This window comes from Heterocephalus glaber, unplaced genomic scaffold (assembly GCF_053883595.1).
Source record: "Heterocephalus glaber isolate CG9 unplaced genomic scaffold, H.glaber_assembly_v1.0 deba00001497, whole genome shotgun sequence".
Taxonomy (NCBI): domain Eukaryota; kingdom Metazoa; phylum Chordata; class Mammalia; order Rodentia; family Bathyergidae; genus Heterocephalus; species Heterocephalus glaber.
Window position 1 is genome coordinate 23,754,825 of NW_028258320.1, and position 18,447 is coordinate 23,773,271.

Here is an 18,447-nt window from a genome sequence, read left to right on the forward strand (position 1 = left end):
TAGCTCAGTGGTTCCACCTCCTGCCTCACAAGCTCAAGGTCCCGAGTTCGATCCCCAGTACCCAAAACAAAACCCAACTGATTATCCTCTGTAATGGGATTGGGCCTCATACAGTCAACCAAAGAGGGAAGTCTGAATTCTGTCTGCAAAATCAACTCTTCAGTGGGTCTCCAGCCTACTGGCCTCCATAATCACGAGCCAATTCCTTATAATACGTCTCTTTCCCTGGCTCTATATACGTTATTGGTTCTGTTTCTCTGGAAAGCTCTGACAAATCCAGGTACTTATGTGGACTCCAGGCACAAGCACGATCTACTGTAGCCTTTAAATTTAGAATAGCTTAAGTGAGGCCTGGCATTGATGAGGAAGAAATCATCCCATAAAATCCAACTTTTTTCCCAGTATTTGGGGACAGCTTCATGTCAAAACACAAGAATTAGCCAGATACTCTAACTGGGTTTCATCAACCCCACTCCTCCCTCATCTTTTCTAAATCTCAGCAACCAGAAAACAAAAAACAACTCTAGCAAAGCTGATATACAAAAAGCATCTTTTCCTGTTCATCTCCCTTCTCTTTCAGTCTATTTTAAGTATTTCCCAAAGGTACCAGTTGAAAATGTAAGAAACCTTGACAGTCTATGGGACTCAAAGTTCAATGTCACTTTGAAAAATCTGCATAGCTACTAAAAGTGTAATATTTGAAGAAATTTTGCCCCAAATAAAAGTTATGCCCTGAGTACTCCAGGTGAGACATGATGATGGCTTGAACTAAGAAGCTGCAGGAGACGTGAAAGGGTTGGAGTCAGGCTGTACTTTGCAGAGAGCCAAAAAAGGACTTGGTAATGTATTGGGATGTTAAGAGGTAAAGAAAAGAGAACGAAGGATTAAAAAACAAAATATAGCTCGATGGTGCCGCCACCTGCCTCGAAAGCACAAGGTCCTGAGTTTGATCCCCAGTACCACACAAACAAAATAAAAGGCCAGGGATAAACCACTTTGAGAACCAAATGAGTAATTCAGTATCTGGAAGAAATCCCAAGATAAAGCAAACTCAATCCAAACACCGATTTGGCAATAGTGAATTCATTCTTTCAAAAGCAAGAATTAGTAGCTGGGCATGGTGGCACATGCCTGTAATCCCAGCACCTGGGAGGCTGAGGCAAGAATGGTCACCATGAGTTCCAGGCCAGCCTGGGCTACACAGTGAGACTGTCTCAAAAGATTACAGTATGAGCCGAGGACTTAGCTCAGTGGTTTCGCTGCCTGCCTCACAAGTGCAAGGTCCAGAGTTCGATCCCTGGTACCAAACAAATAAACAAACCTACAATAAATAAATAAGCAAGAATTATTTAATTGTTCCATTCTCCATGGATCTAGACATTACACAAAAGCATAACAGGGCTATTTTATAAGGTAGGCAATCAATGGACACTTTTGAATTGAAAAAATTGATGCTAACTTGACTTGTAGATAATACCAAAATTCCATCATTTGTCTTTTTCTTTCTGATTTGAATGTGGGATTTTCAGGAAAACAAAAAGCTAGCATGGTGACTTTCCTATTTTTTTTTAAACACAGTTCTTTAGTAACCTATACTTACAATTTCAATCTTGTGCTTTAAAATTTAATTTCAAAGAATTATCTTTTAAAAAGCAATTTTAAAACACTACAGAAAGCTAGACGATAAAGAGAGTGTTTCAAGGCTAGAATATTAATAAGTAGGTAGAAGGGCAGACTGTTTTCCAGGGAACAGTGAATCAGCCTCTGACATGATTTTAATTCCACAAATCTCTTTTTTAAACAATAGCGAACCACTTCAAGAAAAAGTAAAATACTAAAAAAAAGTGCTGCAATTCAGAGTATTAATTGTATTCTTGAATTTTAAAATTTCTAATCTTTCTGTTTCACCACAAGGATATAACTAATAATAAAAATGAAAATTTAACTGCACCTTAAATGCTATTTGGAAACCCTTAAATATACATATCATAATGAAATAACACGAAACATTTTTAAACAGGATTTCTCTCTGAAGCTTAAATGTGAGGCAGACGTCTGACTTTCAAACAGATGAAAGCTCAGAACATTTCCAAGATACATAAATCTGAATTTTATGTTGCATTTTATGTCTGAGACAGCTAACCAATCAGTTGACGGCCAGAGTTTTTGTACTCATTGTTTTTCTTGTCTTCCCTTTCTAACGTCTAAATTTAGCAAGTCAGTGTTTCTTGTGCAGTCCTACATGCTGTTTATCTTTTTTTCTATATGCTTTTTATAATTTGGTCTGTGATTTGTAATCTTAAGGTGTGTATATTGTGCACTACTTAATCAAGACATGCTCAATACAAATTGCCACTAATAAAATGAGTTTATTTTATTAAGTTTTCAAAAAATACACTTGTAAAATTACCCACATTCTGGGCTAAAAGGTAGCTTTTACAAAGAGTAAAATTTTCTAAAATTCTAAAATTTCTAAAATTCTCTTAGTTATTAAAGTACATAGATATAAAAGATGTTAGAAGAGAAAATGTTAAGCCATTGGTCAATGTTTAAATATGGTTAATACACATTAAATCTTCAAATACTACTAAAAGACTAAACATTAAAAACATTTAGGGGAAAAACATTCTATTTTCCTTTCAGAAAACTTTACTCTTAGATGATATTTTTCTTTTTTTTTTGTTTTGGTACTGGGGATCGAACTCAGAACCTTGCGCTTGCAAGGCAGGCGCTGGAACCACTGAGCTAAATCCCTGGCCCTTAGATGATATTTTCTAAGAAATACATACCGCATATCACAATAGAAATGGTTTCAAAATTTACTTGTTTCACAAATAAATCAACCTACACAGGAGAAAACAGGAAATTTCTTTTAAATATATATTAACTCCTTTTTTCTGAAAAAAGATATTAAATGAGAATTTAGCCCTTTCCAATTAAAACATAAAAATTACTTATATTTAATGTAAGATAGTATTATATATTTACTAACATAAAAGTTCAAGCATTTTCCAAAAGTACAAACTATGTGTTATTTCAAGAAAGAAAGAAAACACATTTATCTAACCCATGCTTTACAAAAATTTACATACTTTATAACACTGCAGAAATCTTTGGTGGTGACACGTGGAAAAAGATCCCTGAAAACACTTTAATAATTGTGTTCCATCAATCAGTGTAGTCAAGTATTTATAATTAGTAATGGTGGCAGTATCATTTTTTAGCCAAATACACATATATACAATGAAATGTGTGGAAGGGATCTTATGTAGAACCTAGGTAGGTTTGCATAATTAATTACTTAGCAATAGACCTATAGCTAGCTCTTTTTTTATACCATAGAAAATGGTATATAGTATAATAGAGTAAGAATAAACTTTTGGGAAATAGTTAAGCACTAGTGAACAAGCTGAATGAATGTACAGTTAAAAAAAATACCAGCTGCAATTTCTGGGTAAGTTCCAACAGCTACCAAAATAGTGCCCTGAGTCAAGTGGACTTGTGTATCAAGGCCCAGGCCCCAAGTGGTAGCGGGGCAAGCAAGGCACTCTGGTCTACGGTAAATGTACGTCTTTTAAAAGTAGAGTTAGGCCAGGGATTTAGCTCAGTGGTTCTGGTGCCTGCCTCCCAAGTGCAAGGTCCTGAGTTTGATCCCTGGTACAAAAAAAAGGAAAAAAAAAAAGTAGACTTAAATTCATAGAAACAAAAAGACCTATTCCACCTTGAAAGAAACACAAATGTATAAGCTTATTACACAAAGAGAAGGACATGCTAAAACACAGTTAGGGGACAATACCAAAATTTAAGAAATGTAAAACAAGAGATAGAATGTGAGAGAACACAATGGTATCAATCATGAATAAGGGTTTCAATAGCAAAAACATATCAGAAGGATGGAAGGGGAAGGAGTATGCTAAAGGATCTGCGTTGCTTCTTTGAATGTGGCGTTGTTGTTAATGAAGCATTTTGTTTCTTGAAGATAAATAGTTCTTGGATAGTATGTACGTGTGTCTTGGGGACTGAACCCAGGGCCTTGCTCATGCTAAGCACATGCTTTGCCCCTGAGTTACATTCCTAGCCCAAAGGACAGGTTTAATGCTAAGAGTAATTAGAACTGAAAAAGGTAAAATGGTGCCAACAGACAACATTTTATGACTTATAGGACCTGATCAGGCAATCTGAGATAACACTGCCTCTGCATGTCTGTAGGAAAAAGAAGCATGATGTAGCATTTATAGCCAAGTCGAGCACCATGCAATATAAATACAATTTGCTTCCAAACATTTTGAATTCATAGGAATTTAGAACAAAACTAGAGAGTCCTTCTAGAAATGAAGAGGCTAAAAATTAGTTAAGTTAAAGTAGATGGAGATATTCAGATTTAAACTCTGGGAGAAAAAAGATGGAATGAATTTTTACTTGGGATTATGTATCAAGAATGTGAGCTGCCGCCTGCCTTGCAAGTTCAAGGTCCCAAGAATGTGAGCCAGCCATGGTGGCGCATGCCTGTAATCCCAACACTCAGGAGGCTAAGGCAGGATCACTGTGAGTTTGAGGCCAGCCTGAACTGCATAGCGAGACTCTTGTCTCAAAAAACAAACAAAACAAAACAATGTAAGGTGTCTAAAAAATATTAAGACTAATATCAAGAGGCAATATATGAATTATACTAATGTGCTTCTGAGTAAACATTCTGTTCTCAACCAATACTCTGAGGGGGTCTTGAATAAACATTACCAGTTGGCTTATTTTTCTTAAAAGGTAGAAGAGTCAAAGATCTCACACATCTCTCTCATTGTGTTCTTTTGTGCAATCAAGTAGACTGGTCAAAGTAAATTATCTGAACAAGCATGTTAACTACAAAGTTCATTACTGATCACAAGAATCATCACCCAAAATATACTGATTTAGGGTTCATAATGCGCAACTATTAGTATAACCAAAAAAAAGCCTCATGGGTCAAGATCTCCAAATTTTTTGGATTAAAAATGGTATTTTTCTCTCAGTGGTGCTGCACCTGCCTGGCAAGTGCAAGGTCCTGAGTTTGATCCCCGGTGCCGCAAAAAAAAAAAAAAAAAAAAAAAAAAAATTTCTAATAGTTTCTGATATGTAGGATTAATGATGTCTGTAGTTTGCATTGGCACTCATATTCAGGAAATTATCTCAGCCAGAAAGATTCAGATGATTTTAGTCAATGCCAGACTTATAAACCAGCAGCACATATGAACGCTAAGCTTGTGAATGGATTGACTATCAGATAATTTTATGAATTAAAAGAGACCTAACTGTTATACTGGACTCTGACTCTATTTCACAAAAGCTACTACCATTTTTACAATTATAATTGGTGTTGATAAAATATGCTGACACTATACAGTTACATGTGGAAAACTGGTTAATGTTTAAAATAACTTCTCATTTGTAAAGAAGATAATTTAAAAAGTTAAAAATCGAACAGTTAGCTATGTTTTAATATTAGAAATCCAATAAATTTAACAAATGAAACCTGCAAGAAAGATGTTTTTCAAGGCATAAATTTGACACGTCAGAATATGACAAATAACAATACTGAGTGTCAATAAAATTTAAAGGAAATGTACAGTTGTAAAATAAGTAAACAATTTTTAAGTGTGCAAAACTAGTCAAGAAAGTGCTATATGGATATCTGCTTTTCAAATATTTGTTTCAAAACCTTTCAGTTAAAGGTGAAAAAAAGGGAGAAAGTATAAAAGTAAAAATGTAAAGAACATATAAAACATACTTTATTATCTTACTGTAGATCCTTGTGATGTCACTGCCTAATCAGAGGCCTATTTAGCTACTGTTCTTGTGTGACCAGATACAACACAGCTGCTGGAGGTAAACTCGTTGTAACACCACAGAGGCTAACATATCCTGAACCACAGTGAGACGCTTCAAGTATACTGTGGGTCTGTGTAACATGATTTCCTATAATTTCAGGTACATAACTTAATAAACCTTGTATGATCACCTTTATTAGTCAATATTTAAAAGTAATTGTTAAAGAAATAAAAAATATTTAAATTCATGAAACAAATCTTATCATTGCCAAAATGTAAGGAATTATTGTAATGTGTAAATCCTGAAGGTAACATGTTAGAAAATGAAGTTGGTTTATTGGTATATTTGTCTTGTGATACTTGAAGTTAGATGACTAAAAATACACCTGTGGTCTCTTCTTCACCTTATATTTTAGTGAACCATACCGCACCTGAAGAGAAAAATGTAATGTTATTAAGAATCAGACTGATTACTTTTTAAAATAAGATAGGATTTAATAATGCATAATTATAGTAATTTTCTAATCTTTCTGATACAAAGAATTATCCTGTAAGCATATATAAAAAAGCACTATGTACATATTCATTAAAATGTAGTTGGTATTATGTTGACTATGTACAGTAGATTATCACTAATACCAAAACATTAACTATTATTGTTTATGGATAAACCTTTATTATTTTATCATTATGTAAGGTTGGTTGAAAGCAAAACTACGTAACTCTTGATATTACCTTTCCTTTTTTATGCATAGGGCTGGGACTGGGTATTCATAGTAACTGTGTGACTTGCTATGTGGGAACGCCATTTTCACTAAATACTGTAAGACTAGGAATTTGACATTTTATAAATTTCCAGAAAGAAAAATTTTCCAGGTATCTTAATACATCTGGTCTGAATGAAGACTTTTAAACATAAATGCTTCGGGCCGGGGATTTAGCTCAGTGGTTTTGCTGCCTGCTGCGCAAGCACAAGGACCTGAGTTTGATCCCCGGTACAAAAAAAAAAAAAAAAAAAATGCTTCTCTACAATTCCAACCCGTCATTTATGGATCATTACCCTAAATGATAATGCACCGGGGAAATCCCTGAATACTAATCATTAGGAAAACAACTATACTTGACTAACCTCCTTTCGGCCTTTGACGGTTTTCACAGACTTCATGCTTTGTGATCTGCGAAGGCCTTTGTGTGTTAACATCTCATCATCTGAATATGGCCCATCCGCTTCTTCATCTGTTTTCTCATCTCCATCTTTCAGTGGAATTCCATAAGCTAAGCAAGTTGTCAAAAACAGCATGTTTTGGTAAAAGGACACCAGCCGGCACCAGCTTTTCACCCGTCTGTCTGCAGTCCTCTGCATGTTTTGCATTTGCCCGGTGACTGCTCTCTCCTCTGATCAGGAATGTGCTCCCTGCCCAGTCATTAATCTCTGTTCCCTGCACTATTCTAGATAAAGATCATAATTCATTTCCTCCAGGAAGTTCTCCCTGGCCATTCTTATTTTTACTGTGCATTTATTAAAAACAATTTTTAGGAGGTAACACATTCATCCTGCTAAAAGAATCAGTGAACATAACTAGATATACTATAGTATCTTCTCATCTTTTCTCATCACTTCTAACCAACCCAAGCATTAGCAGGTTTTGGCCTGTCCTTTTTTGCCTTTGACTTACTTAGGAAGGTCCCCTCACCCCATCTCATAAGATAGGGAATGGCAGAGTGAACCAAAGAAGCTGCAAAGGGGCTACAACTCTGGACAATATAAGTTCACTGGGGGCAAGCAATGGGGATGTTACACCAACTGTGCTGCAGCTGCTGAGATAAAAATCAGCCAGGCAGGCAACAGTAACTGAAAACATCACAGGCTATGACGACAGATGTTAGTTAGCAAAGACAGGCAGCATTAGAAAGGTCAACAAGAGATCACGCGGGTGTGCTAACAGGCTGATCTGGTAGCTATAAAGACTGGCTGATAGGCATACATCCAGGCAGTCAGTCGGGTAAAGAAGTCTGAGAGTATTCTGAGGGTGGAACTCAGGGACAGGAACTCTCCCATCTCTGTAGCAGAGGTTCTCAAACTAGTACTTGCTAGATTTACTAAAAGAACTTGACCATACACAGATTGCTGGGTTCCACCCTGAGAGCTTGAGTCAGCAGGGCTGGGGTGGGCTAAAATGTGCATCTCTAACAAGTCTCTAGGTGATGTTTATGGTAATGGCTCCCGATTTAAAAACCTGGGATTTAACTCAGTGGCACCAAGCCTGCCTCACAAGCAAGGTCCTCAGTTCCATCCCTGGCACCAAACAAAAAGCAAAAAACAACAACAAACAAACAAAAAATAAAAGCCAGGACTTAAAGCTCCTGGGGAGAACAAGACAAGGGAATTCTAAGGCTGCCAGAGTACTACTGGGTAGGTTAGTTATAAAGACAGGGATGAGGTTACAAGGCCCCATGAAGTTTCAAATAATCATTTAATAAAGGTAAGAGGTATACATATTTAAATCATGAGATGAGGAAGAAGAAAGATTTCCAGGCTCAGGAGGAGGTAAGGGACAGAAGACTCCTTGCATATAAAGAAAAATACACTGAATAAATGTTCTTTAGTCTGCTCTCCCAGGACACGAATAATTTGAGACTCACTAGGCAAACCATAAAGAGTTGTTAATAAGCTGCTTACTCTCATAATAATATAAACAACTTCGTATATTAGGCACGTACAGTTTTATGCTGAGAGAATTTTAGGCTAGAGGTTAAAAAGGATTTTGAAGTACATTCAGTCATCTTCTAGGCCAAGATCTTTGTTTAACTGCATCAGTCAAAAGAGTGTGTTCTGGGGAGGGCTAGGGCAGCAGAGGAGCAAGTGTGCTTGGAAGAAACACAGAGGCCAGGGTGGCCAGGACAGGGCATGGGGTTACACTCCTGGGAGAATGACCTGATGCAGTATTAAGTAGGAAAAAATGTACATTAAGAAGCAAACAAAGGAAAAACATAAAAATAAAACCAATGTATCGCATGGAAATGGGCTTTTAGGTAATTCAAAATTTCTTTTTTCCTTTTCTAATTTGCCAAATATTTAAAAATTATAATTCTATAATTGAGGATAATAAAAAATTTTGTTTTTAGGTTGTCATTTCCAGATTATTTTCTTTTTTGAAATTTTTCTTTCATTTTTGTAGTCCTGGGGATTGAGTGCAAAGCCTTGCAGATGCCAGATAAGTAACTATATCCCAGCATAGATTATTATTTTTATTGCTGTTGCTTACATAATATTCTTGATTTATTTATTTTTTTACAGTACCAGGGGTCGAACTCAGGACCTTGTGCTTGTGAGGCAAGCAGCAGCACCACTGAACTAAATCCCCAGCCCTTACATAATATTCTTGATCCCAATGTGGCAAAACACAGAGTGAGAAATCAAGTATCAGAAATGAAGTGACTGTGATCAAAAAGTTCTCTAAGGCCACAGGTGTAGGTAGCACAACACTACTGTTCAATAAGCACAGTCCTTGCTATTTTAATTGGCTCTCATTTCACATGGAAAGGAAATGGCTGTCTTTTTCTACCCTCAAGAAATTTATAGACCTGCCAGGGATTTAGCTCAGTGGTTCTGTTGCCTGCCTTGCAAGCACAAGGACCCGAGTTTGATCCCTGGTACCAAAAAAAAAAGAAAAAAAGAAAAGAAAGAAATTTATAGACCATCAGAGGAAAGACTCTAATGGGCATTACAGTACTGCTATAAATAGAAGATAAGGAAGGACAAGGTGCTATGGGAGCATCTGGGGTACAGTACACAATTGAACTCAACTTGGGGTAGGGGATGGGGTAGAGAAAAAGCCATATAGGAGGAACTGTCCTTATGCCAAATCATGAAAGGCTCAGGCTTCCATATAGTGGGACAAGATGCAGTGGGAGAACAAGGCTGGGAACCTATTGAATTTAAACTTCAGAGAGAAATGGGGGGAGGGCATTGAAGTATTTTAAGCAGAAAGGTAACAAGATTAGATTTGAGTTCTGTAAAAGATTTCTTCCCAGTACTGGGTATTGCAGTACCAGGGCCTTTGCACTGAGGTAAAAATTGCTGACCTCAAACTTGTAGGATCCTCCTTCCTTAGTCTTCTGAAAGCTGGGATTATGGGAATGTGCCACTATCTTTGGCTGTAATTTTTGTATTTTGAGACAGCATTTCCTTAATGGCTAAATTGCCCAGGCTGGGCTCAAACTTGCAACCCTCCTGCCTCAGCCTCTCATAGTGCTGGGATTATAAGCGTGTACTGTCATGCCCAGCTAAGAGCTAAATACTGCTAACATTTTAGTCATTTCATTCAAATGTATGAATATACATTTAAAAAATCACTTTACACTCAGGATGCTGATGCAGGAGGATCTAGGCGAGTCTGAGGCCAACCTGAACTACTTGGCAAGATCTTGCCCTGAAAAACTAAAACAAGAAAAAAACCCTTTACATATATGGAATCGTTTCATTATCTACAGGAAAGGATCATAATGCAAGTACTTTTTTATTATTTTTCCCCTACAATCTGGATATGTTTTTAAAGGCAGTATTGTATATACTAATATTTTTCATGCTAATACATCATGTTTTGCATAATAACTTATCTTAGGCATTTGATTTGTTCCAATATTAGTAATTATAAATGAGATGAACTTCTTATTCAGTGCTGGGGATTGAACTCATGCTAGGCAAGTGCTCTACTGCTGAGCCACATGCCCAGCCAAAGATGAACACTCTTGTATATGTATCTTTGAACACTTTCCTGATTATTGCCTTATGACATATTCCTAGAAGTTTCTTGCTGAGTTAAAGGAAATAAATTTTGATTAATGCCAGATTATCATCCAAAAGGGTTATTTTAAACTCATACAATGTACATGAGTTTGTTTCTTAATGTTTGCTGTAGTGGTTTTAAAACATGTCCATGAATTCTTTTTGCCTTCCCCTAAATCTCACAGGCCTTTGTACCTGCCATAACTACTGACAAAAATGTGGCAGAAATGATACTACAGGACTTCTGCTAGTTTCTCATGGGACATTGGCTCTGGGAGCCTTCAGCAGCTAGTGAGGTCCAAGTTCCCCCCAAGACCATGTGGAGACCACACAGAGACACATGTGTGAGTCCCAGTCATTCTGGCCAAGGGCTATTTGGCTCTTCCCAGACAGGACATTTGTGAGGTCTCTTTTGAGATTATGGTTCCAGTCACAGATGCAGCCTGACTGCAGAGGCAAAGCTGCCTTGCTGAATCCACTCACCCCTCTCATCTGTGAGGTAAGGAAAGTGACAGTGACTGTCTTTTTTTTTTTTTTTTGGTACCGGGTATCGAACTTGGGTCCTTGGCGCTTGTGCAGCAGGTGGTGAAACCACTGAGCTAAATCCCCGGCCCTTGACGGTGACAGTCTTAAACCAGTTTGGGCCAGTTTGTTATGCAGCAATAGATGCGTAACTGGAACAGTTACCAACACAGAACACTATTAACTAAAAACTTTTCTTTGAATTTTGTAAAATTATTACTATTTAAATTTACTATTTCTTTACTATCAGAAGCTGAAGATCTTTTTTTATATATTACTTGGTCAGTTGTACTCTTTAATAAAATTGACAATAATCAGTTTGTAAGCATTTCTAGATTATTGCAAATGTGAACCACTGGCCTGAAAAACATAATGAGAACATTTCTGAATTTGCAATTTGTCTTTTTCATAGTGTGATTATTTTTCCTCCTGCAGGGCAGTTTAACTGTTCTTTTTTAATGTAGAAAAATTTTTCAAACTTTTGTTGTATTTTCTGACTTTGATGTCAGGCTTAAGAAAGTTTATCTATCTTGAGAGAATAAAAATATACACAGGAATTTCCTGCTGGATGGTTTCTTACATTCAAATGTTAACACTTTAAGAATTTATTTTGATTGAGGGCTGGGATTTAGCTCAGTGGTTTCACCACGTACCTTGCAAGCGCAAGGACCCGAGTTCAATCCCCGGTACCAAAGAATTTATTCTGATTGAAGGTTTGGGGTAAAGGTATAAGCTTCAATTTCTACTCCAACTTCTAATTCTAGCAGTTATTCTAACATCGTTTATTTTTTATAAATCTTAAATTATTTTAATTTCATGCTTTGAAATTTAACAAAAGGACTAAAGAGCACCTCAGTATCTTAAAATATTTTGGTTACATTTAAAATATGACTACCAGCGCCGGGGATTTAGCTCAGTGGTTCCAGCGCCTGCCTCGAAAGCACAAGGTCCCCAGTTCGATCCCCGGTACCAAAAAAAAAGTTATGGATTTTCATATTTATAATCCTGTTTTTATTTAGGTAATTGGAACATAACTCTTAACCAATTCTAAATACAATTTTATTTTTTATTTATTTATTTTTTGGTACCGGGGATAAAACTCGGTGCCTCCGCTTGCAAGGCAGGCTCCGGAACCATTGAGCTAAATCCCCGGCCCTAAATATAATTTTAAATAAATTACTGATGAAAAATTTAAATATCTGGTCTAAATTTGAAAAAATATAATATATTCAGCAAATCAAAATCAGTAAAAAGGTCTATATTAGGAACTATTTTTTTTTTTAAGTACTGTGAATAGAACTCAGGTCCTTCCGCTTATGAGGCAGGCGGCAGAACCACTGAGCTAAATCCCCGGCCCTAGGGACTACTTTTATGTTACTAATATATTAACATAGGCAATGGCTCAAAGTTCAATGGTTTTTACTACTACTGTGTGTGTGTGTGTGGGGGCACTGTGCTACATGGCTAGTCCTTTTTAATTTTTAAATTTTTGAGACAGGGTCGCGCTAAGCTGCGCAGGTTGGGCTCAAACTGGTGATCCTCCTGCCTCGGTTTTCTAGAGTGCTGGGATCATAGGTGTGCACCAACATGCCCAACTGTTCTTCATTCTGAAACGCATTACTAAATCAATGGCCAATGATTAATTACTATCTTTTAGATAATAGCTACTAACTTTGCAAAGTTATTCATTCTTGGAAAAGTTGATTGTTTTTCCTTTTTTTTGGTACCCGGGATCAAACTTGGGACCTTTCGCTTTCGAAGCAGGAGGTGGAACCACTGAGCTAAATCCCCGGCGTGTTTTTCCTTTTTAATGGAAGGATTATTTTGTATTAGTTTTAATTATAAAGAATGATTTTCAATCTCTTTCAAAAGAAAACTACTTTTTTAAAGAAAAGATTAAGTCTTTACCTATGGATTAACACATTAATAGAAAATGTCCTGAAGATCTTAGGTATCAGCCTTACCTTGAACTAAAACTTCTATTACATGTGTTAAAATGATGAACTATGTCTTATTTATGTGTATGCTTTTAAGATCACAATAGTATATTAAATACAGCAACTGTGATATGGTCATAATTTATAGAGAATATGACTACAAGTTAGTGAAGTAGAATGTGTAATTTCAACACATTTTCCACTTGTAGGAAATGGTCCCACTTTCAAACTGAATCATCTTCCGTCATGTGCTTAAACTTTTCTATCTTGCGAGTCAATATCCATACTTGTGCAGTGCTTAACTATAAAACTCCTTAATTGCTACTACATCATTTGAGTAGAAAGAGTATGGATCACAGGTCAGAACTGAGCATGGTGGTCAGGAAGTAATCACACCCACAGGTTCTAACAATTCAAGGAAGCAGAAGAGGCTACTGCTGCTATCATAGTTGGATGACTTCCATGGTCAGCAAATACCAACCTTGGAGAAAATATGGAGAAAACGAGCTACGGTAAAATATAAAACTCAAAAACATAAGCTTAAAAGTAAATTTACCTACCAAAATTCAAACAGTTAATGTCTGTTATTTTAGTACCCATCTTGACCCATAAACCCAATTACGAAAGGACCATATATTAAAACAAATAAGCACACCTGTTGATTCACTGGGGGCTGGCTTGCTCTTCTTTTTTGCTTCTGGTAAAGGCTGATACGGTCTTTGCCCCACAGGCCCATCACCTTGGATAGCTGTTAAGTCATGCATACTAAAGCTTCTTAAACGTTCAGTTATTGCTCCTTGGCTCTGTTTAATATAGAAGTGGTAAATTCAAGAAAAATCAAACTTCAAAATATTCAATGTGCTTAATTTAACATTTAAAATATGAAAACACTTTATTATGAAACCTGGTGGTATTTGGTTACATTAGTAACATTCCTCAATATTTTATTACAAAACTTTCAGAAAAGTGAAAAGACTTGTACAGTGAGCATGATATATTTACATTTTGCTATATTTGCCTTATATCTACTATCTATCCATCCATCAATACATTTCAATTTTTTATTCATTTCAAAGTTGTAAACATTAGTACATTTCATCCCAAATATTTCAGCATTGTATTTAATTTTAAAATGTAAAAAATATGATGAGATCACCCTAAGAGAAAAATAGTATCCATAGTTTTAAGTCGTGATTCAATATCCTGGACTAGCGATAACCAAAATAGCACTTTGGAGCTTAAGAGTTTATGATTTTAGGAAAACTTTTCAGAGTGAAGACAGTTTTAAAAGCTAAGCTAAGTCAAATGTGATAATAGCTGTACCTAGAACAAGATAGAAAAATTAAAGAGCCAAAGAACTTTGGCTATGTGATACTGTAATATTGTTAATGAATTCACTATCTGCTAAGACATGTTTACTACTATACAATTTGGAAGTTATTTTGCCTTAATAATATGCTAGATACTAGGCACAGGAAGTTATTTAAATGTAAAGTAATTAAAATAAAAATTTCATTTTCTTAATTGCACTAACCACATTCCAAATGCTCCACAACTACATGTGGCTAATGGATCCAGTACAGGGCATTACTGATAGAGAACACTTCTTTTACTGCAGAAAGTTCAATGATTTTCATCATTGCCCTTTAAAAGGGACATTTTCTGAATTTTCCAGATGTATCTACATTTGCCCCCAAACTATAAAGCTTTATAAAAAGAAAAAAAGTAGTTTCTAAATTTACTCATTTTAAATTTGCATAGTATACAGATGTATAGTATAGTATAGTATACTATACAGATACATAGTATATATATAGTATATATATACTATATATATACTATATATATAGTATATATATATATATACTATATATATATACTATATATATATAGTATATATATATATATATAGTATATATATAGTATATATATACATAGTATACAGATATTTCTTATTTATAGCTAGATTAAAAATATTCTTCTCAAGGCTTTATACCAGTTGTCTCTTCCTTGGATACACTGGAATTTGTGATTGCCTCTAGTTATAATATTACCATAGAAACTCAACCATAATGGTTCAACTCTACATTTCAAAGTCGACAGTGTTACAAATCTTTGGGTGTTCCTGCTAACTTGTACAGTATTTTACCCTGAAGAAAAAGGTCTTGACTCACGAGTCTTGATTCAGTACTATGGTTTACTGATAGCATACTGTATTATGTCAAAACCAAATGCTATTTTCATAACCTACTTGTGCTGCGTACTTCCATCATGTTTTTTGAACTGTAATAAGGAATTACTATTTTTTTTTGTTAAATTCTTTTATTGGTACATTGTAGGTATACAATACAATTACATTTCTCATTGGGAACTGTACCTTTACATAATGCATCTTGGTTCTTATTTTTTCCCCATTCCTAGCCCTCCCTTCATCGCCTCCACCCTGTCCCAATTTACAAAGACATTATTTCCATTTTTTCCATTTCTCAGCATTTTCCCTTTCCCTTTTTTCCTTTCCCCTGCCCCTCCCACTACCCCTACCCCTTTGGACCTTTTCTTCCTATTTTGCATTATCGATTATTCATTCTAAACATTGGTACATTTTAGGTATACAATATAATGACATTCATTGTTGGAAATTTGCACCTTTACATAATCTCTCTTGGTTATTTTACACCGTTGCCCAGCCGTCCCTTCAACCCCTCCATTCCTCCCTATTTACAAAGATTTTGTTCCTATTTTTCCATTTTCTTATATTAATCCCAATCCCTTCTATTCTTTCCCCTAGCCCTCCCACTTCCTTCCCCTTTGCCCCTTTTCTTCCTATTTCACATGACCTATTATACATTTTAGTCCTTATTTACACTTTCAGTTTCTCACACCAGAGAAACTATTCGGTATTTACACATGTGTGTCCTATTTATTTCACTTAAGAGTATCGCCTCAATGTGCATCCACTTGGTGATAAATGTGTCTAATTTCTCATTTTTTTATGGCTGAGTAGTACTCCATTTTATATAAAAAACCACATTTTCTTTATCCAGTCTCCAGTTGATGGCCATTTGGGATGTTTCCAAGTTTTAGCTATCACAAACTATGCTGCTATGAACATGGGCTCACATATATCACTGTGGTATGATTCTTTTAATTCCTTGGGGAAGATCCCCAGCAGTGGAATAGCGGGGTCAAATGGAACTTCCAGTCCTAGTTCTTTGAGGTATCTCCATACTGATTTCCACAGTGCTTGCACCAGTCTACACTCCCACCATCAGTGGAGCAGGGTTCCTCTTTCCCCACAGCCCCACCAGCATTTGTTATTGGTTGATTTCATGAGAGCAGCCATTCTTTCTGGAGGTGGAATCTCAGCGTTGTTTTCATTTGAATCTCGCAAATGACCAATGATGTTAAACATTTTTTCATGTATTTATTTGCTATTTCTACTTCTTTGTCTGAGAAATGTCTGTTCATTTCAGATGTCCATTTTTGGATTGGGTCTTTAAATTTGGGAGGTCTGATCTTTTTAAGTTCTTTATAGATTTGAGATAGTAGACCTTTGTTTGAGGAAGAGCAGGTGAAGATTTTTTCCCACATTGTGGGTTGTCTCTTCACACTGCTGGTAGTTTCTCTTGTTGTGCAGAAGCCTTTTAATAAGAAGAGATCCCACTTGTTGATTGTTTGTGCTAGTTCACGGGCAACTGAGGTTTTGTTCATAAAACCTTTTCCTACACCGATGTCTTCAAGAGTTCTACCTAACCTCTGTTTCAACTGGTTCAGAGTTTCTATTTTAATATTTAGATCTTTAATCCATTTGGATTTTAAGTTTAGTGTATGGTAAAAGATATAGGTCTAGTTTGAATCTTTGGCAAGTTGAAGCCCAATTTTTCCAGCACCATTTATTAAAGAGGCTATCTTTCCTCCAGTGAGGGTGTTTGGCTCCTTTATCAAAGATGAGATGGCTGAATGTGTCTGGCATTGTTTCTGCATGTTCTAATCTGGTTCCACTGGTCCTCAGGTCTGTTTCTTTGCCAGTACCATGCTGTTTTTATCACAGTAGCTTTGTAGTATAGTTGCAGGTTGGGGATTGTGATACCCCCTGCCATGTCTCTGTTACCTAGAATTGCTTTTGCTATTCGGGGTCTCTTCTTGTTGCAAATGAATTTTTGGATTGTTTTCTCAAGGTCCATGAAGTATGCTGCTGGGATCTCAATTGGAATTGCATTAAATCTATATAGCAGTTTTGGAAGTATGGCCATTTCCACTATATTAATCCTTCCTACCCAGGAGCAGGGGATGTCTCTCCATTTTCTGATATCATCTTCAATCTCTCTTTTCAGAGTGCTATAGTTTTCAGAGAAGAGGTCTTTGATTTCTTTCATTAGGTTGATTCCTAGGTATTTCAGTTTTTTGGATGCTATTGTGAATTATTTGCCCTATTTCTCTCTCAGTGAGTCTGTCATTTGTGTAGAGGAAAGCGATTGATTTTTGTGTGTTGACCTTGTAACTAGCTACTTGGCTGAATTTGGTTATTAAGTCTAGAAGACTTTTGGTGGAGTTCTTGGGGTCTTCTATATACAGTATCATGTCATCTGCAAAGAATGACAATTTGACTTCTCCATTTCCTATCTTTATTCCTTTTATTTCCTTCTCTTGTCTAATTGCTGTGGCTAATGTTTCCAGAACTATATTGAACAAGAGTGGTGATAGTGGACATCCTTGTCTTGTTCCTGATTTTAGTGTGAAGGATTTCAGTTTCTGACCATTTAGTAGGATATTGGCTGTTGGTTTTTCATGGATGGCTTTTATCAGTTTGAGGGAGAGACCATCTATTCCAATTTTTTGTAGGGTTTTTATCATAAATGCATGTTGGATTTTGTCAAATGCTTTTTCTGCATCTATGGAGATAATCATATGGTTTTTGTCCTTGGCTCTATTGATATACTGTATTACATTGATTAATTTGAGTATGTTGTACCATCCTTGCATCCCTGGGATGAATCCCACTTGATCAGGGTGTATGATCTTCTTGATGATCTTCTGCATTCTGTTTGCCATTATCTTATTAAGAATTTTTGCATCTATGTTCATTAGTGAGATTGGCCTATAGTTCTCCTTTTTGGTTGGGTCTTTCTCTGCTTGGGGATCAAGGTGATGCTTGCTTCCAGGAATGAATTTGGGAGTATTGTTTCCCTTTCAATTTCATTGAAGAGTTTCAACAGTAGTGGCAGCAGTTCCTCTCTAAATGTCTTGTAGAATTCAGCAGTGAAGCCATCAGAGCCCAAGCTTTTCTTAGCTGGTAAGTTTTTAATTACATTTTCAATTTCATTGGTTGATATTGGGTTGTTCAGAATTTTTAGGTCTTCTTCGTTCAACTTTGGTAATTCATAAGTATCTAGGAATC

The 18,447-nt window shown here is 36.1% G+C and overlaps 1 protein-coding gene across 2 annotated transcripts in view; it reads right to left on the bottom strand.

Annotated features, from left to right (window-relative positions):
• Positions 1-2,665: 2,665 nt before the first annotated feature.
• Positions 2,666-18,447, bottom strand: part of Reep3 (receptor accessory protein 3) — a 98,746-nt gene continuing 82,964 nt past the window's right edge. For both annotated transcript variants that reach the window (XM_004858256.4, XM_087185510.1), the window contains 3 exons: positions 13,705-13,852; positions 6,931-7,076; positions 2,666-6,232 (listed from right to left, as the gene is read on the bottom strand). In XM_004858256.4, the coding sequence (XP_004858313.1) occupies positions 6,176-6,232; positions 6,931-7,076; positions 13,705-13,852 (351 nt within the window). In that variant the 3' untranslated portion in view covers positions 2,666-6,175. The remainder of the gene's footprint in view (positions 6,233-6,930; positions 7,077-13,704; positions 13,853-18,447) is intronic.